The sequence below is a fragment of the Condylura cristata genome, unplaced genomic scaffold (assembly GCF_000260355.1).
Source record: "Condylura cristata isolate star-nosed mole 26May11 unplaced genomic scaffold, ConCri1.0 scaffold00006, whole genome shotgun sequence".
Classification (NCBI taxonomy): domain Eukaryota; kingdom Metazoa; phylum Chordata; class Mammalia; order Eulipotyphla; family Talpidae; genus Condylura; species Condylura cristata.
This window is the reverse complement of record NW_004567107.1, coordinates 39,387,931-39,415,029: the sequence shown is the minus strand read 5'-3', so window position 1 is coordinate 39,415,029 and position 27,099 is coordinate 39,387,931. Positions and strand designations below refer to the sequence as shown.

The window sequence follows — 27,099 nt, the reverse complement described above, 5'->3', positions numbered from 1 at the left end:
CATATGCTGGATAATTCTGCCCTTGACCATTCTCTATGCAAGCCTATAACTTATACTTACTAGTTGAGGAGAGGCGAATCCAGATGTACTTAGGCTGTGTCGATGGTATTGGCCAAGGTTTGGTGGGAGAGTAAACTGTTTCCTTATTTCCGCTGAAGAAAACCTGGGGTAAAATAGAAACATGTAAATGAAGTGGTTATGTTGTTTAAATCAACAAACAGATACAATATTTGATAAGTTTTAAATTTTATGTCATGGCTAGATGATCATTTGCTAAATAAAATGTCCTCAGTTATCTGTAGATGGACACTTGTTTTTGTCTAATAACATAAGCCCTTGAGAATTTCACAGAAGTCAGGATTCCTGCACTCATGGCTATGACCCAATATTGAAAGGATGATGGCCAGAGCACAAGGAAGAGTTGAAGCCCACGCCCACGGTAAAAAGGAAAATATCCAGGGCATTTAACTCCTGCTCCCCTGTAATTCAGAAGCACTGTCTTTTCATGAGGAAAGCTGGTCTCTGACTAGCTTCCTTTCAAGCCCCAGTTGCCATTTTCAACTTACTCATTCTTGTCTCAAGCAGCTGAACCCTTCTGGCCAGCTGAGAACTGTTTTCTAGAAAATGCTATAGAATTGTTTTATGAACATTTCTGCCTTCTTGCAGGTACCTTAGATTTGACCTGGAATTCCAAGAACTTTTCTTTTTTTCAAATTGTTCTTATTAGAATGATCACTGGAGTCACCCACCGACATCCGCGGTAGTGGGGAACTAAGAACATGAAAGTAATTGCACATTGTCTGCTCACACCTGCTGGCACTCATTTGTAAGTCATTTGGAACTCAACACATTTCTGTGAATTACATTAATTCACAGAAGGGTAGTTAAATTACAATGAGTTCACTATAGATATAACTCAAACATATAATAAAGGATCAACTGAATGATATATCTAAAGCATGCTGTGTATCTAACAAAGGATATGTAAATTTAAAAATTATAATTAAAAAATGCAGTATAGAGATTATGAATGTTTGCTATATATGCTATAAATTCTCAATAATAATGTGTGCTAAGGCATTAATTATTCATTCCTCCCAGCCTTGGCAATGTGGCACATGCAGAGAGGCAGGAAACCCAGACTGGTCCTACTTGTGGCATCCATTCTCCTTCCCCAAGAGCATTACAGTTCCTTCACTTGCATTGTACATTGTCTAGGCACACCTATACATCAGTGTCTATCCACAGATCACACACAACCCAACACAGGACAACCATTTCTCCTTCCCAGCATATGTCCACACAAAAACTTACATATGAATGTTCATGGTAGTATTACTCATCAAAGCCAAAAGAGAAGAGAACCATATGCCCATCAGTTGATGAATGGGTAAACAAAATACGGTATATCAGACAATGAATTATCATTCAGCAATAAACAGGAAAGAAGTACTAATATATATACACCATAACAGGGATGAATCTTGAAAACATTACAGAAGCTAAGCCAAAAAATACATATTATGTGATTCCTTATATGCAATATCTAGAGTAGAAAAATCTATAGAGACAAGAAATGCATTAATAATTGCCAGAGTTAAAGGAGGATTGGAAGTGAGTGAGTAGTACTGCTGATGGGAACAGTGTTACTTCGCCGGGGTGAGCAAATGTTCTGAAATTGAGATGACAGTGCAGAACACTGTAACTGAATTAAAAGTCATGGAATTACTATGCTAAATGTGTTATGTGAATTATTTATAATAAGTTGTTAGGTAGATATGATACAAATACATATATATAGCTATAGATGTATGTTATATAGATACAGATGTGTGTTTCAGTATTCCACAGACAAAAGGGTGAAAACAAAAATTACCGAATGTAGCGTAATGGCCAGGAATGAAGAAAAATTTTTAGATAATGATCCGAAGCGCTTACTGATTTTCACTTCAAGTTGGATAGTCTCTGTTCTACAACAGCTTGAAAGAGAAAGTGGAGCCCTTGGCATCAACCTCATGGGTTAGGGGAATCAAGCCAACAGGGAGATAGCAATTTGGACCCTTCCCCAAAAAAAACTTCTATATTCTGTTTCTTCTAGTAGCTATTCTCTGACTCTCTCCACTGCACTGTCTTCTGCCACCCGCACCACCCTCTGTGATGCAGCCCACTCATAGGCTCAGTCTCCCAGCTCAGGTGCACCCACTTATAGATGCCTATCTCATGCACCAAGTGCCGCACATCAAGCATGTATATAATACCACAGGTGCCAATCATAGATGCTGATGGCAGGGAGGAGGGAGCAGGAAAAAACCTGATGACTTCCATTTACCCTACATTCTATAACTAAAAAAATAAATAACAGATTAGGCAATTGTCTACAACAAAGGCCCACTCTTGCATCTTGTGTCTTGTGTTGAGCCTCCAAGGAACATAAATCATCATGGTGATGACTATTGCCATGTACTCAGGAGAGATGAGTCAACCAAGCAAAGACCCTTTCTGTGACTGACAAAACTGACCCTTTCACAGACAAAACTGACTCCTCCTTCACTTGTGTTTCCAGGTTCTCCTCTAAGACCTCTCAAATATAGTTTAGTTTCATGATCATTCTAAAGTCTTTCCTGTCATAAACCATATTTAGCTGAAATGGGATATTTGAGAGAGGGAAATGGCATTGTGGAAGAATCACATGAAAGGCTGAAGAGATTTTTGCTTTCATTCAGAAGCAAAATCTGATGTCCTTCACAAATGACCTAGTAGTTTTTTTTTTTTTTTTTTTTTTTTAAAGATTTATTTATTTGTACATACAGAACTGGGGTACAGGCTGGAGGCTCAGGGGCGGTGAGAGGCTTCACCAGAGACAGAGTGGGGAACAGAACAGGCAGATCGACCAAGTACACTGCTGAGGGGAGCAGCGGGTGGGTCAGGAGAGGTCTGCCACACCATGTGGTCACCTCCGGGGCAGGCGGGAATCGAACTCATGTGGAAGTGGCTTTAGATTCTCAGTGCTGTGCTTTAACCCGCTGCGCCACCAGGGAGGGCCTGACCTAGTAGTTTTTGAGTCATGAAATCTGAAAGTTCCTGCTCTGCAATCCTAGCTTATCAAGGTGAGCGGATGTTGCTATTGCAATCCTCTGCATGTTTCCTAATTCAGAACTATACAACTGATCTTTCCTGACTTGTTGCACCTGTCCCCATACCTAACACCAGTCCTGTTCCCCATGGAATCAGTTCTACAAAAAGCAATTAAAGCTATGGCTTCAAAAGTGTCAAATATGGAGATGAATTGTTTTTCCTTTAAAAGAAAGTAGTGAATCGTCCCACGTGGAAAATAAGTGTTTCATCACTTAAAGAACTTCAAAATAACATATCCCTTGAAAGTCCTGACACACATATTAAACTAGCAAAAGAAGTGATCCAATGATTCCACATGATCCAGCAATACCACTATTAAGACTCCCGAAGACAAAACACTAATTTGAAGGAAATTAGTGCTGCACCCCTATGTTTATTGCAGCACTATTTACAATAGCAGAAATATGGAAACAAACTAAATGTCCCAAAAAGAGGTAGTATCTATATACAATGGAATACCACTCTAAGGTCACAAAACATAACTCATGCCATTTGTGGCAATATGGGAGGAGCTGGACAGGATGATACTAAGTGAAATAAATCAGAAGGGAAAAGATAAAATACAGGAGGGCTTCACTTATAAGTACATACTGGAGGGCTTCACTTATAAGTAGCACAGAGGGTAACTAAACAAAGGGTCAGATAAAAGACAAAACTTGCCAAGTAGGACATAGGTCTGATGCATCCAGCAGCAGGGGAGCAGGAAGAGAGGTCAAAACAGGGGAGGAAAGAGCACAAGGGACTATGGTCATGGTTCACAGGTGATATGGTGGTGAGAGAACGACAGGAACTACACATGAGGGGAGAAATCAGTGTACAAAATGAATGATTATATAAAATAAATAAAACAAACTTAAACTGAAAAAAATAAACTAGCTAAAGTATGGAATGATAAACTCACATGCTGATAAAGCTGTGGGGAGGCCAGCATGCCCCTCACCCCAGTAGGGTTGATGTTGGTTTGTTGTCTCTGGAAAGTAATACTGCAGTATGCAACAAGAACTATAAAATTGCCATTACTCTTTTAACTAATTACCTCACTTTGGAGAATATGGATTTCACATAAACAAAATTATAATTTGAGCAGAAATGAGCATAAGTACTCTGTGTATGATAGCCAAAAACTGAAAATAATCAGAGCACCTAGCACTAGGGAAAACAATGAGTAAATAATAACATAAAAAGGATGAAATGTGATTTTACCAATTAAAATAACAGAAGTATGACTGGATTGGGGCATAGAAAGTAAGCTACAAATTAAAAGAAACACAAACAGGTAAAATAAATGTGTAAATATGCTGCAAAGATCAGAAATCCTCTTGGTAGTTATATAAAGGTAGTTTCATAACTACCCTATTAAGCTTTTTTTCCCTATAAAGTGCCATGCAGGTACAGATGTACTACTTGGGATTTTAAAAAATTATGTGAACATCAACTATTCTATTTACTTTTATTGAACTTTATTCTCAAAGATCATCTAGTACCCCAGGGCCTAAATCAACTCTCTTCATCTCCATACTGACTCATGTAGGCCGGGAGACACCTTTCCCTGACTACCTGATTAATGCAATGCAACTAGGGCAAGAGCTCATAAAGACTTGGTGTCCATATAGATAGTATGTATGGATTTTATTTCCTCTGCATTTGAGTCTCAGACCAAATTTAAAAGGACAAAGGTATCTTCCAGGATGCTAGATGTATGTTCTTATTTATTCATTTATTTTGTAATACTGGTTTACAATACTGTATATGATTCAGAGGGACAGGATCACATCCTTCAGAGTGTGTTGCCACAACACATCCACCAACAAGACACCCACAGTTCTCCACCATTCTCCATTATGCTCCCTCTATTCTTAGCTCTCCATCATTCCCCTCCATTCCGGCAATCTTAATTCAACAGATTTTGAAGGTTTGTTATTAACGTGCTTTTGACTAACCCTTTAATTTCCTTTTATTCCACATTAAACCATCCAATATATATCTTTCTTTCTTACTTATTTCACTTAGCAATATCTTTTCCATTCACAGGATGCTAGATTTATACCTTATTTCCTTGATGAGCTAAGATCACCTTCATCTTTCAAAGGGTATTAAGACTCCTTTCTCAATAATTCAATATGCTTTATATGATACTTATTTCTAAAAATTCTGAAGAGAATCTTGGTTTGTTTAAACTATCCAATTTCAGAATCTGAATGGTAGAATAGGGGGTTAGAGAAGCTCTATGCTTTTATACAGATGGTCAGATCATTGTGAGAGGTACAGCTATGACTGAATACTAGTGGAACTAGTGATAGAGAAGAGTTTGCCAAGTGTGTCTGAGGGACTATTTACAACATTATCATCAACTGTTTAATAAAAGTACAGTTTCTTCGGCCCTATCACAGTCCTAAGTCAGCATTTCTTATGGTGTGGCCTGGGAAACTACATTTTCAGTCAACGTCCTGGTGATCTCGATGTCCTATAAAGGATAAAATTCACAGATAGTATAAAACTGTGAGAGTAGTTGGTTCATTCATTTACTTAGCAAACATCAAGGGCACACAAAGTGCCAAGTTCTCTTCTGGAACTGAAGTCTAGGAACATGCTGTTGCTTCTGATTGAAGCTCAGTACAGTGGGTATGTAGAAGGAAAACAGATGGATTCTTAAATAAATAATTGAAACGCAATATGATAAACATTATACTACAGGAATGTGCACAGTGCCTTGTGAGTATAGGAGGAAGTTACTAATACAGCCTATGAAAGCTTATGAGGCTTCTGGAATAAAGGGACTTTTGGTAGTTATATAAAGGTAGTGATTTCATGGTATGTAGACATTAAGTTTCCATACTCTTACTTCAAGTATTTTTAACTGCCACACTGATCTGTGTCTTTTCAACAACATAGCTAGTATTAAAAAGCACAAAAACAGTGAAAATTCACTGTGTCCTTAGCTTTGTGATTTGCCAATTTGAGTTCAAGTACATTACTTAACCATGCTGATCCTTGTTTCATTAAATGTAAAATGAAAATCTCCTGGGAACCTTTCCATCTCTAACTTGTGACAATGCCCAAGAATCTCCAAGTGGAACAATCAGCATCATGATCTACACGAGCATTTGTGCTAAGAAACCAAAGAACCTTGGAAGGCTTCTCTCTGACTTTCATTCCTATATACTCGCATGGTCAAGAGCCAAAAATTGGAAGGTTTTAAAACTGATTCAAGGAAATCTTGTCTAAAAGTATTTAAAGAGGCTTAGGGTTTTCCTGAATCCAACATGTTTTAAACAACAGTAAAAACAGTGGGATAATGAAAAGCAAATATATAATTTACTCAGTAACTAACAACTAATTGTAAAACATTCAAATACAAAGTGTAAAGTACACAGCTAGTAATAAATTACAATTATAGACATTTGTGTTTAGCACATATATGGATGTAGACACAAACACATAGTATAATTAAACACTGAAAAATAGCCACTATTCAGAAACAAAAATGATTTATTTACACCAAGTAAACTATGAAAGTTGTACCCTTCCCTCCAACTTCTTGAATTATAAGGATAGGAAAGCACAATATTTTAAAAATGTTTTTAGAAACATGTTTTTAAAAACATAGGACACCCTCAAGAGTGAGCAGTTCCTGACCTTAACCACATAAAAATTATCTAAAGCTTTTTGAATGCATCCTCATATACTTTTAGTAAAATAAACCTTTAAATATAAAAAGTTACAAAATTAATTTCCAGTAAGTTATATATGTCATTATATATAATAATATGTTATATATACTCTCTATATATGCACATATTTTAAACTCTTTTAAATTAGGCAATAATGTAATAGAGTCTTGTCTATCCTTGTGTTCATATGCAATATAGACATAAATACATTTATTCTTTTCCCCATCTTTTTTTTTAAGATTTATTTATTTATGCATACAGAACTGGGGTACAGACCAGAGATGCCAGGGCAGGGGGTAACAGAATTCATCAGAGACAGAATGGGGAGCAGAATAGGTCAACTGATGAAGTACACTGCTGAGGGGAGGAGCGGGCGGGTCAGGAGAGATCTGCCGTGCCATGTGGATCACCTCCTGGACGGGGATCAAACCTATGCTAAAGTGGCTTTAGCTTCATAGTGTTGTGCTTTAACTGGCTGTGCCACCAGGGAGGGGCCCCCCATCTTTTTTACATAGGAATACACCGTTAAGATTTACCTATGTTGCAGTATGTATCAATAGTTCATGCCTTTTATTACGGAGTACTCCAATGTATGGCTACATCATAATCTGTCATCCCATTCACTGAGGATCCATTTGCTTAATAGATAAATACATGAAAATACTTCATTCCTTTTTATAGATACATATCTACCACAAAATGGGCAATAATTTTTTAAACTAGTTTCTTTTACACATCTTTGCTATCTCCAGTTTTGCCAGCACATGTCATGTTCAGTAAATTGCATGTGTATTAATTAATATGCTTATTAAGTGTGTGTGTGTTAGAGAGAGAGAGAAAGAGAGAGAGAGAAATGGAGAGAAAAAGTCCCAGAAGTGGACTGCTGGGTCAAAGCCTTTATGAATTTGTCATTCACATAGCATTTTACTAATTAACACTCTGACCAGCAATGTAAGTGAATATAAAAGACTATTTCTTCAAATTTAAGCAGTTAATTATCCAACTGGCTATTCTGTCTATTGTTACTTATAATTACCCTATAAGATCAAGAATATTTATCTGGTAAGCAAAGCCAAGGTCTTCATTAAAGACCTCAGTTTTCCCTTTGTGGGAGGAAGATGCTATTTGATTAAAGTTAATCCCTTCATTTATAGGGTAACAATAAAGTTGAGGACATCACAATTATCTTCCATCAGGTTGAAATGTGGATAAGACAGGCTGAGTTTATGTTCCTAAAAGGACTGCAGGTGGTGGTCAAGTTGGCAATTACAGAAACAGATCTAGAACAGAAATGAAAGACCCAGGTTGCAGATATAAATTTGATCAGGCTTGAACCTGAGGTCATTTTCCCAGTATAGATGTGAAAACTACACTTCTCCCCCAACACCCATTTCCTTAGCAGCTATCACTGAGATAGCTGTACTACAGTCTAGGAGCAAAGTCTCACAAACTAGTAAAAGAACAACCAGAACAACCAGCCACTAATCATATGTTTAGACTTTGACTCCTCTTGGGAAAAAAATGTAAAGTGAAATTTTGTCAAACAAGTGAAATAAAAATAGATATTCTTTTTGATTAGTTAAGAAAATATTCCCAAGTATTAAGCTGTAGACGGTTGGTACAGCTTTTTCATGAGAACAGAAAATCATCATGCCAATACTTATGACGTGCTTACACTACACTCGGCACGCTTCATTTGTGCCACTACATTGAACTCACACTGCAACACTGTAAGCCCCATTTATCCTCAATAAAGGCAAAATTAAGGGCGGAGATGTTGAATCATAATTTGAATCAAAGCCTATATAACTTCAGGTGCCATGTTCTTGGTCATTATGATTACATTTGTATTTAAATCTAAGTATACTATTTTTTTAAAGATTTATTTATTTGTACATACAGAACTGGGGTACAGGCCAGAGGCTCAGGGGTGGCAAGAGGCTTCACCAGAGACAGAGTGGGGAGCAGAACAGGCAGATCCACAAAGTACACTGCTGAGGGGAGCAGCGGGTGGGCCAGGAGAGATCTGCCATGCCATGTGGTCACCTCCAGGGCAGGCGGGAATCGAACTCATGCGGAAGTGGCGTTAGCTTTTCAGTGCAGTTCTTTAATCCACTGTGCCACCAGGGAGGGCCCAAATCTAAGTATACTTTTTAAATAACACATAGACTGAAAAAAAAAAACACTAAAAGGAAATACTACTTACAGGTATGTTAGAAAAAGGATAATAGGGACCTTTTAAAATTCTCTTTTATTTTCCCACAATGTTGTGATTGCTATAATTTGACAGAAGTCATGTACACATACACATTTTTTACCTACTATATTGTCAGCTTTCTGAGTAATGTAAATTCTTCCTTTGAGACACAGGAATGGGCCTGAGTATCTTAAGAGTCTCTTGAGGGCTCCTTTCATCATTATTATTTTGTCTCCTGGAATTTCTAAATAAAATTGCTCTCATGATACTTTGAGCCCTTGCCCCACTTCCTAATCTTCCTAAACTGTTGAGGGCTATTGATTTAAAGCACCTCATTTCTCCACCCCACTATTTTGCATGGCCTTGTCCAGTGATCTCTCAGTACACAGTATTGCTGAATTTTGGAGTTATAGCTACCTGAGGCAAGAGATCAGGAGGAAGGAGATAACAAAAATATCAACAAAGTCGGCCCTCCCTGGTGGCGCAGCGGGTTAAAGCACAGCACTGAGAAGCTAAAGCTTCCGCATGAGTTCGATTCTCGCCTGCCCCGGAGGAGACCACATGGCATGGCAGACCTCTCCTGACCCTCCCGCTGCTCCCCTCAGCAGTGTACTTCATCGATCTGCCTGTTCTGCTCCCCACTCTGTCTCTGGTGAAGCCTCTCACCGCCCCTGAGCCTCTGGCCTGTACCCCACTTCTGTATGAATAAATAAATAGATCTTTAAAAAAATATATATCAACAAAGTAAATGTAGTCATTCACAGAGCAAAGGAAAATTCCCTGAGCCTTCTAAATTTTACATCTATCTAGGTTCCAAATATCATGCATAATCTATAAAGCCAAATCGACCCTCACACCAGCTTTTCATTGAGATAAGTAATATCCCCATTGTATGAAACAGGACACTGAAATAGTAAAGAATGAAGTCACTGAATCAACTCTGAAGCAGAACCTATTCTGACCTAAAGAGCCAAGTCTCCCTCTTCCAAGTTTTTTCCTTGCCTGCATGGGCATATTTACACTCACTTAGCTTGAACACTCATCCTTTTTTGGAAGTGAGGCTCCCTCTTCTGCCAACATTTTCCAGGAAGCCACCATGTCCTTACTACAAATATTCTTTCCTGCAGGCCTCAAATAGAAAAACATTGCCTTGTTCTTGCATTGCATTCACTACTTGCCATAAAAATTCTAATGTATCCTTAATGATATGTCTGTCTAGATATAAAAGTAAGTCCTTCTACTCCTTTACTAAAGTGTTGGTCATGTTAGTATGATATATGCAGAAGTAAAAAGCCCTTAAATGACTTAATAATAAAAGTGAATACATTTCTGTGTACTCAACAGTTATTCAAGATGTTAGTTATTAGGATAATAATTTCTTTGGTGAAATTATGAAATTTGATTTATGGACCAAGAAGATATAGTACTGGCTAAAAATACCAGCTCACCAAATTTGTGAGACTGTGAGTGTGTGTGTGCATGATTTCTTATGCAGCATTTTCCCCATGTGCAATATTAGAATAAAAATACTATACTTGAATAAAGGTACAGCAAAATTATATTTATGAATATTAATGATTTTTAATGTTGAGAACTGATGAGACTACAGGGCACAAATGGTAAAGTTAATTAACTATTTTTAAGATACATGATAAATATGCAGATTGTATATAAACAATTTTTATCTCCATCAATTAATAATTACTTCCTAATTACTTGTCTTAAAGTCAAAACAGTTAAGAGTCTCAAAATAATTGTAAGGATGATCTGAAGACATTCAGTTTCTAGACTCCTAGAAAACTATGCAAGATTCTTATAATTGGGTTCATATATGACAATCATTTCTTTAATGTTCTAAGACTGCTTTGTTTTTAAGAAAATTTTAATACAAAATCTCCTGATATTCAAGGTAATACTGAAACAAGGGTAACTTTATTAAACATGGAACATGTCCATTGCAGTGTCTGACCTGTATTCCTTTGCCTTTCTAGAGGTAATACTCCAGCTTCAGAGTGTATAAGAATCAGCTAGAAAGATGGTCAAGGATGCAAACACTGAGGGTCCACCTTCTGAGATTCTCATTCATGAATCTGATCAGCACAGTTAAACTCTGCATTTTTATAAACTCTAGGGGTTCAGATGCAGTCTAGCTAAGCACACTCCACGAACAAGCCATGACTGACTTCTGAAGTCAAAGCCAGTGAAAACTGGACTGAGAAAATTAGCTCACTGTTTAATCAACCTCAAAATCTCAGGCACTAGTACATTCTTGGTGCTCATTCTGATGGAACTACAAGGACAAAGTGTGTCCATGTGTTTATGGCTATAATTTCACACTCCCCCCACCCCTAGCAGGGGAATGATTTATCCCTGTAAGCAGTAAGGTCAGAATTTTCAGATTACTCTCAGCAAATATTTTCTTCCATACCATTACATAAACATAATGGGTACATTAAAAGGAAATAAAGAAAGGAGGACAGAGGAAAATAAGGGGAATTTTTGTAGAAATAATATGGCACAAAAATAAGTAATATGGTTCAATAATAAGTAATATGTTTCACATAGGTAGGATGAACTGCACTATAAACACTGATTAATTATAGGGTCTGCATCAGAAAGTGTGCAGCATACTGGCCAGTAATTAAAAAGGGAAAGTTAGGAATTATTCCCTTTCTGGGTTCATATTTTCTTCAGCGCCCATAAGGATTTAGAAGGATAGACTTAATCCATAACAAATTGTGGAATGGAATTGCATCTCTTGGTAAGATCTTGCTGACCAAATTCTTCTTCAGCCATCCGTACACCTACCAATGGTTTGCACATTCTTCCCTGGGTCTGGCCATTACATTACAGAAGAATCTTACTGTTGATAGCATGGCTCCTTTTGAGCTGCTCTCCTATGCAGTTGCCAAATATTAAACACACAAGGAAAAGTACTTTCCTAAAAATAGCTCTGTATTTTACCTTCAACAAGGGAACACTCCGTTTTAACTTCCTATAGTCCTAGATTACTTTGTGTTTGAAAGTCTCTTGCATTTGAACATATCTCAAAATCTTGGCTGCATACTCTGTGCTCAATACCCAGGTGCGTAGTTATGATCCCTGAAGGTGTTCAAATGCCTTTGTAACAGGATACTGTGCACTAAACATACTAATGTGAAGTTAATATGCAGCAATTCAATGAATGTAATTTTAGACATAAGAAAGCTAAAACCAGTTTCTGAAATGTAGCCATAATATATGGTGAAAAAGCCACACAGTTGGTATAGAACAATAGCTACATAGCTTTTCCTATGACACCCCTTCTCGCCTATGGCATTGTGTCCCTCATGTCTCCAGCTTTATTAGTATTTTATTTTAGCATAACTGTTAGAATCGTACAGAGACTCACCTTCCCATCCAGAGACCCACTCAACTATGAAGTAGGCCAGCAAACAAAGCTGAAGGAGGATAAGCGACTTTCTAAAGCTAACAAGATTTGCAAGCAGCAAAGCAGGGAGAGAAACTCAGTTCTCTTAAAGTCCACAAAAATAGACTGGGTCTTTTTATCTAAAGAAAGTTGCTTCAAGTAGTCACATGGACAGAAATCTATGTGTAATGATTAGAGGAGGCAAAAACCCTGACCAACTGTAATTTGTTATGCTTCTAAACTCCGCCACTCTAAACATACAGGAAGTGTTTAATTAGGTCGAATGATTAGTCAGTTGGGAGAGTAATACATAAAGCAAACCCTGTTATAGTGTCAGATCATTATATCAGATTGGTCTATGTTCACCTAGTTTTATATGGGACATGGAGGACAGGAAACCCAGAGCACCCTATGGGAACCCAGGGAGCTAAGAAAGAGAATGAGTCCCCCAAAACAATGAGAAATAAGGTTCAGTCCTTTTCTCTACACTTGGATGAAGTGTAGAGAAAATAAGTTCTCAAGGCTAGTCTCAAATAAATGGATTTTTTTTATTTGACAATTTTTTTTATTAAAAAGTTTATTTTTACAACATTTTGCACATTTTTTTTTTCATCTCAATTGTAATCCCCACGGGTTTCCCATCACCAAATCACCCCTGTGCCACCACCATAGTCCCGTGCATTTCCCTCCCTCCCCCCACCCCGTTTTTGGTCCCATTCCCCACTCCACCCCCACAGAATGTCTCTGGTCTATGGTAGTTCATTATTTTTGTTATTTTCTCGCCTGGTCCATTATACTCCTGCTATGAGTGAAACCATCCGGTATTTTTCTTAAAAATATGGAATGCTTCACGAATTTGCGTGTCATCCTTGCGCAGGGGCCATGCTAATCTTCTCTGTATCGGTCCAATTTTAGTATATGTGCTGCCGAAGCAAACACATAAATGGATTTTTAATCAAACTCATTGCCAAGGACAAAATAAAGCCTTGGGACACCTTAGGCAAACTTTGTCTTTTATAAGTTTTTCTTATATTAGGAAATAACCAGTGTTTAAAATTCAAGTTGGCTACAAATAAAAGTTAACACTAAAGCCTATTCTAATGTAGGCAAGGAAGTCTAGGTAGAATTTTTCTTCAATAGCAAATCCAACAAGAAATTAATTTCAATATCCCCAGGCTAACTTACAAGATCATTTTCCAACAAATTCTGTATTATCACTCACTCATTGTATGAACTTAGGTAAATTATTAATAGTTTATCCTGCTAAACATGATGGAATAGTCAAAGGCATGGACACGCACAGAGATGGCAGTAAAAAGAAGTTTTGGGGCAACAGAAGCAATGAGTGAGCAGATGCCATGAGATAGAAAGAACCAGGCTAGTAGAGGAGGAAGGAGGAGCATGTAGAGAAAAGGAGACAATGTCACAAACCAATCAGGCTGTAAGAACTGCCACAGCATACTCTAGAAATTCAACTTGTATTTGGCCTTATAGCTGACCTGTGCAGTTAGCAACCTGCAGACTTACATAGAGACTCTGAGCCCACACCTAGTAGTAAACATCTTGGCAAACAAAAGATCATACGCCCATCTGGAGAAATGAGGGGCTGCTCAGCCCCAGATCCTCATTGGCACGGAGTGCACCGAAAATCTGAAATTTTCCTTTCAAGTCTTCAATTTGTATATTTTGGCAAGTAGAAAAGAAAAGGAATGTCCTAAAATCTGAAGAGCCAACGTGCTGGCTAAGTAGTTTCCTGTTCTCCTTACTTTGTGGTATACCCTTAAAAAATCTACCGCCAACTGAAGTAACCTATAATCCTTATAACCTAAAAAACAAAACAAAATAAAACAAAAAAACCAAAACCAAGAAACTACTGCTGCTGTCACTACAACTAACACAACTATCTCACATTCATGAATGTTTATTATCTGACAGGGATTGTTTTACTTTGCCATTTAACCTTTATAACAATTCTGTAAGGTAGGTATTTATTATCTCTGCTTACAAGTTAGGAAACTGAGGCCAAAAATCGTTAATAATAAAGTTACCATGGGAGTTAAACTTCGACGTTTTCCTTCTCCAGCAGCTTGACAGCAGCAGCCTTAACAGGTGAAAGTTTTCCAAAGAAGGGATACTCTGGCTACTGAAAAGAACAGGTTTTGACTTGTCACCGAGACTTTGAACCCAGCTCTAATATCATTAATCCTTCATGGGTAAGTAGTCTTGGAATATTTTCCAAATGTAATTCAAATACCCATATTAGCAATGGGTAAATGATTTAAGAGCAATTATTAGAGCTTCACTTTTTTTTTTTAACCATTTTCTTTCTTAGATACAGTTTTGTCTCTTCATGTTTCACCAAAGAACAAATATATTAGGCAAGAGTGAAGTCACTTGACATTCAAAATCTGTTAAAGCAATAAAATAAAATATTTTTTCAAGAGGTAGGATGAAGAAAGTAGAGGAGGTATCTCAAACAGGAATTTTATTCAAGATCATTTCACATCAAATGTTTCATGTATTGTTTCGACCAGCCCTCCCCATCCCCTACTCCTAGTTTCTTCCTGGAACTCAACTCATTCTCATCAGAAAAGGACATTTGCCCTACATCAAGCTCTCTATCTCTCCCCTTCCCCTGACTACCCAGGATCACATCCTCCACTCCCTCACACTCCCTAATCCAGTGTTCTCAGGCTTCCACCCTCACTCCTCTGCAGAAGCTTGATACAGCCACTAAGACCTTTTGCCGCACAGCCAGTGACCTTTTTGCAGTCCTGTTCTAACTTGACCTTTCTGTTGCATCATTTTGACCTTCTTTAGTCTTTGTGAAACCCCATCTTGGATTACACACACACTCAACTCCCCTGTTGACTGTTCTGTTTTCTGAATTGGTTGTCCTCCCCTTTAGGTCTCTTAAGTGTTCTTTATTTCCAAATGGTAGTATTTGGGTAAATTGGAGGATGAGGGTGGAAGGATCAGCAACTGCTCCAGGTAAGTAAAGGTTGTCCCTAAAACATGGAAGAGTATTAAGGAAAAAAAAAAAAAAAGCGGGGGGTGGGGGGAGAATCCCAGCAATGGAGAACCAAATTGTATGTGGTATTAGAAGGTCTTGTTATGAGTCTAACCGGGAATATTTTCTGTAAAGCAAGTCGATTATTATAAATGGTCCTTTCTCAGAAGAAAGCAGTTGCTTTAATTGTTTCATTCCTTCAGGAGACAATGTCAAAGTTGTTGAGTACAAAACTGCCCATTTTGATCATTTAGCTCACATGAAAAATTTTTCCTGAAGGAATGCAGAAAGAAATTTCTATAAAGCAACTAACTTATCCTCTTTGGCTCACATGAAAACATTAGAACATGAGCCTTGGCTGCTTCCTGTAAGTTTAATCATAAACAACCCAGCCCTCTCTTGCCCTCACATCTTGAACATAGTCCTAAAGATAGGGTAAACACTTATTTCAGGACATAATGACAATTTAAAAGGTCCTAGCATGTGGAACACAGTCAAGAAGTTCAAGGCTCGTGCTTACAAAACATATGTTCTGAAATAGGGAAGAGGACCTTGGACCAACTGTAATTTTAAGAAGCTTTTGGGGTGTGAAGCTAAATTAAAATCAGTAGTATATCCCTTGATGGTCACAAAGGGCATGGCAAACATGATACACTTCGACTTACCAGAAACAGAGGTTTAATATTGTATTATTAAATGTTTGAAGGAAAATTTACTGAGACTGTCAGATGGAGTTGATAGCATATAAAACATCACTTGTGTTCTCTTTTCATGTATCTCTGTGGAGGAGTAGGCTGCATTGGATAGTGACTTTTCTTCACACTGTTTCATAGAATTTGTCAGAGAGGGGAACTCAGTGAAGCAAATTTGGGACACTGAATTCTCTAGCGAAGGCAGTTCTGTCTCCAAAAGTCATGTCGTGGAACTATTTCTGGATTTGAAAGTTTACTGTTCCTTGGCATTGGCCTAAGATCCTGAGCAATTTCTCAGAACTCCTTTGCCTCTACCTTCACCGCAGTCTGTAAAGTCCCAGTTAAGCCCAGTTAAGGGAAGTGTTTACAGTGGTGACAACAACTACACCAACGAAGTATCAGATTCAGTTTGGGAGGGGATCTCCCTGGTAATCCTCCTCCATGAGCCCGCATTCTGTTTGCATTCTTCTATCCCCTGGCATGAGGTACACATGACCAGCCATGCAATTACTATGATGACAGAAAGTCCCCATTTTCCAGAGTTAGTTCTGCTTCCTCAGACAGAGACCTTGCTTTTAGTAACAGAATTGTAAAAATGCAACTGTCTGAGCAATAATAGCTCACTAAGGGTGTGGCAGCCACACCCAATTCACACTGGAGAATGGATCAACCAAGGGCTGGGGGAGAAGACAGACATATAATAATAGAGCTCTGGACCATGTCTGGATGAAAACCCCAGAACAAGCTAGAAGTGGTGAACCCACAGGTAGAAGAATCAGGAGAGATGAAGAATTTAAAGGTAACATCATTTATGCCCTGATAGTGAGACCAGAGAAAAGAAAAGAAAAAAAAAAAAAAGCACTGACAGGTGAATAGTGCTTCTCTGGACAGGAGAAAAGCACAATTTGTCATTGCCTGAGTCAGCCCATGCAATGACAGAAAGTTCAACGTTGGAGGCTAAAGAAAGTGGCAATATTAATCTGTTTTATCTAAAAGGCATGGCCAAGGAGACTATTGGGGAAAGAGCTAAAGTACAGGGATCCCTTTCAGGGTCCTAGGGACACTAGCCCAGGGTGGACAGCGAGTGTGGATGCATGGAAGACAACAGTATTTATGGGCTACAGAAAAGCCACCTCAAATAAGGCCCTGTCATCACCATAGTTTAAGGATCTCTATCCAACTATAAGATCAAGGTTCTTTTTTCTTGAAGGTATTGAAGTTTCAATAGAGTCTGCACAGCTTGTTTACTCAACTTTTTCCTTCAGTTTAGAGAAGACCCAAAAATTTTTTAATACAATTTTAACTGAGACAATGAAATAGAATAAAAATATTTAGGTTAACTCATAAATGACAATATTGTTAACAGAACTTAAACTCATTTATGTATACAGAAACTGCCACACTTTTGAAAGAAAAATTTATCTGACATAAAACTATATAGTTTGGGGCCCTCCCTGGTGGCGCAGCGGGTTAAAGCACAGCACTAAGAAGCTAAAGCCACCTCCACATGAGTTCGATCCCCGCCTGCCCCTTAGGTGACCACATGGCGTGGCAGACCTCTCCTGACCCGCCCGCTGCTCCCCTCAGCAGTGTACTTCATCAATCTGCCTATTCTGCTCCCCGCTTTGTCTCTGATGAATTCTCTCACCCTCCACATCGCTGGCTTGTACCCCAGTTCTGTATGAACAAATAAATAAATCTTAAAAAAAAAAAACAAAAACTGGCCCTCCCTGGTGGCGCAGCGGGTTAAAGCACAGCACTGAGAATCTGAAGCCACTTCCGCATGAGTTCGATTCCCGCCTGCCCCAGAGGTGACCACATGGCCTGGCAGACCTCTCCTGACCCGCCCGCTGCTCCCCTCAGCAGTGTACTTCGTTGATCTGCCTGCTCTGCTCCCCGCTCTGTCTGTGGTGAAGCCTCTCACCGCCCCTGAGCCTCTGGCCTGTACCCCAGTTCTGTATGTACAAATAAATAAATCTTTAAAAAAAATTTTTTTAAAAGATTTTCTGCCAAAAATACCCTTTCATTGAAAACATCAGCAAAATCAAATAAATTCATTAAGGAGCCATATTTTATAATTTTCCAAATGTAGAAGCAATGAAAAGATGTAATAGCGATTCATAATCTATTTATTGAGCTAAATGCAAAGGTAAATTACTAAACAAATATAAGATTCAAGTAAACAATATCATAAATAAGTAAACATTTCTTTCTATGTATCAGGTGTAAACAACAATTAACTTATTCAGAAATATATTCTGTTGACTATAAGTGTGAAATAAATTTCAGATCAATTAAAACCTTTAAAATAATATTCCCATGGGATCTTCAACACCAATTAAGAAATTCCAAATTCAGTTCTCATCTTAAAGGGAAAAAAATCCTGGTAAATCTCAATTTTTGTAAGGCACTACCCTTTGCCTTTTTTGGACTTATTGAAGTTCTTATTTTAAAATTGGTAAATTTCCTGTGAATTATCTGCCTTCACTATCTCCACACTTAAAAAAAAAGAGAAAGAGAGAGAAACACTTAGAAAATGGAGTCATAGCAAAGGTTTCAAACATGTCCTTTCCTCAGCCAGGGGAAAAAAATCCCTTAAATTCTTAAGTCCATTTCCTATGCCTCTCCTACCTTCGTCATATTAAAAAATTTAAAAAGTCAACAGTAAACATTTTAAGGTGTCCTTTTTAGTTGTTTCATTTATTTGCTTACCTAAATTCTATGAATAATTATCTCAGGGCCCCTTATCACTTGATCTAAGGAGTTTGAAGTTTTAGCATCTATATCTTATTGCTATCTAACAGACCAAATAGATGTTGAATATTATTTGTAGCCTGTCAATGATCTGGAATTGAGTTAGGATAAGAGATACCTGGGGGAAATACCTATTACCTGGAACAGGGTAGATGCTTCAAGATATTAGCTTCTTTCTTTAATCACAGCAATAGAGTGAAAGGAGCCAGCCTATCTTATGGAGAAGAGCAGGAGTCAGCCTCAGTGGGATGCTATTGAAAGAACACTTCAGTGCTTCACTGTTTGCCAAGGTGTCTAATGGTTTCATCATTTAAGATATATTATGAATTCTTTAAGAGCCATTTATTTTTGAAAAGTAAATGTCCTAAACAATAGTCTAAGGTACTGTAAGATGGCTGAGTGAGATCTTAGGAGCCTGTGATCTGGAATCAGGAAGTAGCAAAGTCATCTCAGGAGGCTGGTGAGGCAGAATGATAAACTCACCTGCTATAAGCAAACCAAGTAGCCAGAATACCCAGGTGGTCTCTGGCTTCTAAGGTCTGTCCAAGCCCTGGAGAGCTCTTTCATTAAGTACCAATTCCCAATAATTTAGTGAGGTACAAGTCACCCTTCTTCAAAATGCACTGTCCCACTTATAATGATGAAGTATGGGTGACCTCAGATGAAATGCCAGTGGGGCTTTTAGGGGTTATGATGGGGAAGCATTTCCAGTAATTTTGAACTTCAAACTTTCAAAGCGGGGAACATGCATTAGAGAAGTGTGAGAAGGCTAATGGACGTCTAGGGAAAAACCATACAGGCTTGGTCACGTTAATTCTCTTGTTAATTCTTCAATAAGTATTTATTAAATAGCTATTACATGTCAGGTGTTGTGCTAGGCTCTAACAATTGAAAGGTGAGCAAATGCTAACCTTTTGAAGCTTCTAGTCTTGGAGGGCCAATAGGGGGATATTAAAAAAAAATACAAATTTGGGGTTACAAATTGTGATGATTGGTAGGAAGGAATAGATAACACTATGCATAAAAAAGGAGTAGTCTAATGTATTAAAGTTTGATATGAGATCAACGTAATGGGTGGTGGTCAACATTTTCTAAAAATAGAATAGAATAGCATAGCATAGCACAAAATGGAAAGACTACAGGAAACATAGTAAGAGTTAAACATGGTTTTTTGAAACTTTCATTTTTTGCATGTGTGTTTATGTGAATATGTGTATGAGAGAGGAAATAGTAGATTTTAATGTAAAATATGTTTCTTTCTGTGCATCTATGGATTATGGTGAAAAAAATTGAAAGCTAACATTAACAACCAAGTTAACAAGAAATTGGAGTGGTGGTTAGGCAGCAGATTGATTTTGAGGATGAATGGAGTTATGAGGAGAAAGGGTATTCGTGAGATTAGAGGTCCTCTTCATTGACATACTTTTCCAGGGTGGGAAACATCAGAGTCATCTAAATATAGGCAATGAAATATATAGACTTTCTTCCACCACCCCACACCCTCCCATCGCCCGCCCTTGACACACACCCACACCCACAAACATACTCTATTTCATATAGAATCACTTGAGCCTTTAGGGGTAAGATGGGGGAAATGAAAAAAAAAATAACAATGGGTTGGAAACACAGCTACTGTCCAATTTGGAACACCCTGGAAATCTTAACATTAAATAGAATATATCCACCAGTAGATACTGAGCTGTCAAAGGCCTGATTAGCTCTTTCCTTTTTGTGTCTGAAACTTGAATGGTAGTAGAGATGACACTTGGATGCAAATGTAATCATCAAGGCAGTGTCTCTTTCTTCACATGATGATGTTTTATCGAGATAATGAACACAACAGCAGACCACCCTCCTCCCCATTCATGGTTCAAAATGTCAGCAGCACTCAAGGTTGAGAACATGCACTGGTTTGAAGGACCAGATACTAATGGAAATTTATTACATAGAAACAGAGAAAGCTAAACTCCTAACATCTCACCCATTCTCTGCTCCATCTGAAAATCAAGTTTCATGCATGATACCATTGAGTTCATTAAGCCCCTGAAGGCCATGCTGTGTTTTTGGTGGATCACTTCTAGTTTTGATAACATGGTGGAGAGAAAATGTTAAAATCTTTAGTTTGAAAGGCATCTTTGTTCACAGCTAATGCCCGAGCAAAATCAAGTCCATGTTGGCCCACTGAAATGGAAAGGCAAAAAAAAAAAACCTATAAAATCGCATTCAAGCTGTGATGAAGAGATATCACCACAAGATTTTCAGATGCTGTAAGGCTACTTTTAGTCATGTTTAGTGTGGACACAGTCCATCTCTCTTGAAAGTTAATCCTCTGACTTGTCTGAGGCAAAACTAAACATATTACGACATATGGAAAAAACAATCTCAACAAATTCTATGGCAAGGCCATGATGAAAACTGATTTGTACAAGAAAGTTGACCTGCTGGCAGCAATGGCTGGAATAACAATAAGCAAGTGGTTAAGAGCACAGGCTTGGTCTCAGTCAGCCATGGGCTTCCACCACAACTTTACCACTCACATCCTGTTAAGTTCATATGCTCCCTTAGCCTCAGTTTCCAAATCCACATCTTTGGGACAGTAAAAACACTCTTAACCTTTTGGGCTATTATGAGAATTACACAAAGTGATACCTGTGAAGAACATAGTAAGTACTCACTAAGTATGAGATAAATTTTTAAAAATAATTATCAGAGATCACATTGTGTCTCTTCCTGACACCACAAGTATACACCACTGGTTTCTCAGTTTCACTTAGTTTATATCCTGTCAATGAAGACAAGTTGTATAGTTAATCTTTCTACTTTCTCTCAGTAAAGCAAATTTCGAAAAAAACAAAAAAAAAGCAAACAAAAAAAAAACACCTTGTCAAGTTGCTCTCATTTTTGACAGGCTTGGATTCCAAATTTCTGATCCAGGAGAGTTTGGGGTCTGGCAGTCATCCGTTTGAGTGGTTCAGTAAGGAAAAATTTATACACAAAGTGCCTTGAGCTCTGAAATGGATTTCAGAAATCATCTGCTACAACTCCCTCTTGAGCAAGCCAAGAGCCGGACAGATATGAAGGATCAAGTTGCGCGTCCCTGAGGAACAGTTACTATTCAAGTTTGCTCATAAAGAGAAAAAACAAAACAAACAAACAAAAAAAGCTTTTAAAAAATTTTACCCACACCTTCTTTTGATATGGAATAAAGAATTGGCTAATTTCTTAACCTCAAACTAGAATTCAATTATTTATATCAAGTAAATTTCCCTATTCCGGAGAGAAAGAAATAATATTTCTAGGGTAAATAATTGCAACCTAATCTCACTTGCTTTTCATACCTACTCTGGAATAGAGTATTATTTTTTATTTAATAGTTAAGGAATTTGAGGTACCCCCCCCCAAAATGAAATAACTTGCTCAAAGCTGCTTTGGACATTGATTATATGGACACTTGAAATCTGATGTGACTCAATGATTCACATTTGTTTTAAAATGAGTTAGATTTTTCATCAGCCCTCAGTCTGTGTTTTTTACATAACAGTACTTTACTCTGCCAGACATTATATTACATATTATTATTTTATTGATTATCTGTTTATACCATTAGAGCCCACGGTTTATGAGAGTGGGGTCTTTAATATCCCAAAGTTTACAGTGCCTGGCACATAGTAAGTGTTCAAGAAATATCTGTCACATGAATGGATGGAAAATGAATGTGTGAAGGAATATAATAGAGAATTAAATTTCAGACTTAAATGTAAATGAGCATAACTTTAGCAATAAAAATATAATTTAATATATAATCAGTTAATAGTTTCTTCTATGTGACCTTAGAGTTCTATGTAACTTTACTCTCTTCAAGGAAATATACATTTAACTGCTGTAAGAGGCATAGTTTACAGATTTTGGGGTATAGCTGGAAATTTTGGTTACTCATATAAGGATAGCCTCAAGTAGAACCAAGATTATTCAAAGAGTAATTTATTTTAAAAACTGTGGACACAAATATATTAGTTCTCCAAATCAAATTTACCTCTAGGTTCACTGACTAAGTCATAATAAGGACTTCAGTTCAATCTTTGAGGTTGATTTTTTTTTTCTTGATAGTATCTATAAAAACTGACATTACAATAACTTTTCTGGAGAATTAAGGCAAAGTTCAAACACTGTTTTAAAAACATTAAAGCTTCATTTTGAAAGCATATGTCACCAAAGCCTCCTAGAAGGACAAGGGCAGAGAAACATAGGTAGGTTTGGAATGTAATGGAAGTGGTAGGCAGCTAGATAGGCAGATGTGTAGACAAACAGATGCATTTGAGTCTGTGGTTCAATTTCTATTATTTATGCTAAGGAATTATTAAGGATACAAATAAAGATAAATGAATATACTTCTTCAATTAAGTACTGCTTTTATTGGTAAATAATTGGAAATAAATGTACCTCAACATAGAAAACCTTTGCTCTGTCCTCACAATGGAATATTATACATTCTTTAGAAATGGAATGCAAGAATATTTAGTGATAACAAAACTTTTCATCATATCTTTTTAAATAAAAAAGCATATCACAAAATACTATATATGCTACTATAGTGTGAAAAGCATGCACATATGTGCATGCATGTAGAAAAATACATGTCAAGCTGTTAAAAGTCCCTTTGACTTTAAAGTAAAGACTAGAAATAATTTTTTGTTCTAAAAAATACTGTTTTTCTTCACTTATGACTTTTTGAAAATAATTTACATATATAGTTTTTGTAGTGAGAAGTCATTTTTTATTTTAGGAAAGTATAGGAAATGTCTGTAGCTATCCAACCTATAACTCTAGTTGCTATTATTCAGGATAAATAGCTTCTTCTCCTTGATAGTTCTAACTTTTCAAAATTGCATTTCTTTCCCATCTTTCCTATGAACATCCCTGTGATCACATCACATGAATTACGTAGGTGGCTCTACCAAGCTTCCTCTATAGACCTTCCTAATAACCATGATTTCCCATAATTCACTTTTTGGAAAAGGCAAGAGTGTGCCTTTTTATCTCTTTTAGTTTTCAGAAAATGTAAGGTCATGGGGAAATTGAAGGTCTAAATTTCCTTTTGCCTTTACATCTATTTTCTTATAAACTTACCATCAAAAGGGGAATAAATGTGTACACTTGTGGGGTGTGTTTTAGGAGAACATGTTTTATCAATTCTAAATACAAGTTCTGTGGGTTTTAAAAAAATATTTATTTATGGATACAGAACTGGGGTAAAGGCCAGAGGTGCAGGGGCAGTGAGACGATTCACCAGAGTCAGAGCAGAGAGCAAAACAGGCAGACTGAAGAGCTGCACTGTTGAGGAGAGCAGTGGGCGGGTCAGGAGAGGTCTGCTGGGCCATGTGGATCACCTTCAGGGTGGGGATAGAACTCACTTGCACTGAAGTGGCACAGCCAGTTTCGCAGTGCTGCGCTCCAACCTGCTGCGCCACCAGAGAAGGCCTCGAGTTCTGTGTTTATAAATGAGTTGAAACCTTCCTTGTGTTGTTGGGATGGCTGTTGTTCATCTTTACTTTTAAGTTTATTTTCTGAGCATCTGCCAAATGTGAGATCCTGTGGCAAAGTCACAATATGGAAGCAGCCTGGGTCCCTGAGTCACAACTGGGAGGAGAGGCATCTAACAAGTATCAGTGTGGTATGAATATGAAATGGTTTTTTGCTGGTAACCTAGTGAAATTTGAGGATTATTTGTTATAACAGCTAATTTACTTTAATCAATACTGAACCTCAATATTCCTTTTTATTAGGCCAAGGTCCTGGGATTAGATGTGCTTGAGTTGCTACAAATCTTAATGCAGTAGAAGTGTCATGATGCCACAGTAGAAGTTTTGCCACTAAGTCCTACACCATAACAATTGTTGGGGCCTGTGGCAAAGACCACTAGTTACATATCTATTATATCTTTCCTTCTAACTCAACCATACTTTTGCTGGGGCCTGAAATATACTGGACTAATAAAATATACATTTATCAACCTCCCTTGTAGGGTTAACGGTAACACAGATCTGACAAATGAGAGACATAAGCAAATGTCATTATGTAAGCTTGTGAATAAGCTCCTTCAAAAGGACAAAGTTAGTTGGCATGTCTCTTTTGCCCTCCCCCTGCTTCTGTCTTCAATACTGACTCAATAGGCATCTAAGAGTGAAGGGGGAAAGGGAAAAAGGGGCGAGAGAGAAGTGGGAGAGGCACAAGGGACTACATGGAGGACTATGGGTCTGTTAGTGGTGGAAAAGCTATGATGACAATAAAAGGGAGAAATCAAAGAAATGGTACTTCATTAATTATAACTAAAAAAATATTGACTCACTGCATAGTTTTAGAAGCTATCTTATGATTATGGGGATGAGGACCATGAACTGGATGGGGGAACATGAAAACACAAGGAAACAGGGTATCCAATAGAATCTTGGGTGATCACAAGAAGCCTAAATTGCCAACCACAGGAACTGTTGTTATGTAAGAAAGATAAAGAAACCCTTAATTTGTTTATGCCATTGTTTATTTGGGTAATCTATTCCTTGCATCAACAGAAGCATACTAACTGATGAAAGGGTGCTTTTTCCAAGATAGTTCATAGCTCCCTAACAGGTTAGTCTGTCTCCCCAGCCCATTCTATTCTCCCACTCACTTTAAATCTCTCCACACTAGAATTTAAACTGGTTCAGTAGTCTGAATATCTACCCCCATTTGGTAACTCTTCAGGATAAAGGGCTCACTTATCCTTTTCCTTGTCATTTAATTTTCCTCAAATCCTGCTCCTTTGAGAGATACATTATATTCCCTTATATTCCCAAACAGCTGCTTCCATCTCCAGACCAGATAGTTCTGCAATCTGGACTCCATTAATATAATTATGAGATTTAAGAGAAACCTAAGAAGTTATTAAGTTCATTCACCTGCCTCCAGGCTGGCCTGTGTTCAGCTCTTCCAGACATATAGCTGTCTTCTATGGGCCAAAGAATTTCTCACAATACATGACTCACTTAGTAGCTTTGAAGGAGTCTGTTTAATCTGTGCTCAGTTTCTTTGCCAGTAAAATACATATCATTATCTGAACAAAGAACAAGAACTATGTTCAAATATTCTAAAATTCTAAATGGGTTGTGGTTGCTTTCTCTGCTGTGGTTTATATATATATAAAGATTTATTTACCTAGGCATACAGAGCTGGGGTATAGTCCAGAGGTGAGGGGTGTGAAAGGATTCACCAGAGACAAGAGTGGGGAGCAGAATAAACAGATGTACTGAAATACACTGCTGCGGGAAGCAGGAGGTGAGACAGGAGAGTTCTGCTGCGCTCTGTGGGTCACCTCCCTGGCCAGGGATCTAGTATATTGGAATAAACTAAAATAGCCAAACATTTTTTACAGCTCTTATATTCAAGAGGGTGAGTCCATTTCCCTGTCCCTTGAAGCTATTTCCCTGTCCCTTGCCTTGTGACTTGCTTTAACCAAGAATGTAATGGAAGTGACACTGTGTGAGTTCTAGAATAAGTCCCAGGGGGACTTGAAGTATCATCTACCTTCATCCTCTTAGTTCCTTTCTTAGTTCCTTAGTTCCTTTCTACCATGTGGGGAAGACCAGACCCGATAACTGAAGACGGAGAAACCATGTGAAGAGAGAAAAGCCCAGCTGACCACCAGCACCAAGGTACTAGATTTAGAAGTGAGGCCCTTTAAGATATTCTAATTTCTAGTAAAACCACCAGGTAACTGCAGTCACAGGAAAAGTGGAAGAACTGCCCACTGAGCTCAAGCCAAGCTGCCAACTCACAGAAGCAAGCGAAGTGATAAGCCGCTAAGGCAGTATATTTCTTAATGCTCCCATAGCAAACTACCACAAACTGGGAGGCCTAACACAACAGAAATCTATGTTCTTACTATATAGAGGGCCAGGAGACTGAAAATTAAGGTATCAGCAGGGTTGTGCTTCCTCTGTGAGCTCTAGGGAAGAATTCTCCCTTGTCTCTTTTAGCTTCTGGTGGTTACCGGCAGATTTGGGCATTCTTGGTATACTGTGGCATAACTCCACTCTCTGCCTCTGACTTCACATGGCCTTCTTTGTGCATGTGTGTGCTCAAGCTCTTCTTATAAGAACACCAGTGATTGAATTTAGGGTCCACCCTAATTGGGGATGCACCTTAATCCGTTATGAACTTACTTTAATTTGATTAGATCTAAAAAATGAGACCCT

General features: G+C 37.9%; 1 protein-coding gene across 1 annotated transcript in view; it reads right to left on the bottom strand.

Moving 5' to 3' along the window:
* The window catches only part of DOCK8 (dedicator of cytokinesis 8), a 197,068-nt gene that overhangs the window by 157,911 nt on the left and 12,058 nt on the right, over positions 1-27,099 (bottom strand). Inside the window, exon 2 of the mRNA XM_004677620.2 lies at positions 61-163. Within this exon, the coding sequence (XP_004677677.1) occupies positions 61-163 (103 nt within the window). The remainder of the gene's footprint in view (positions 1-60; positions 164-27,099) is intronic.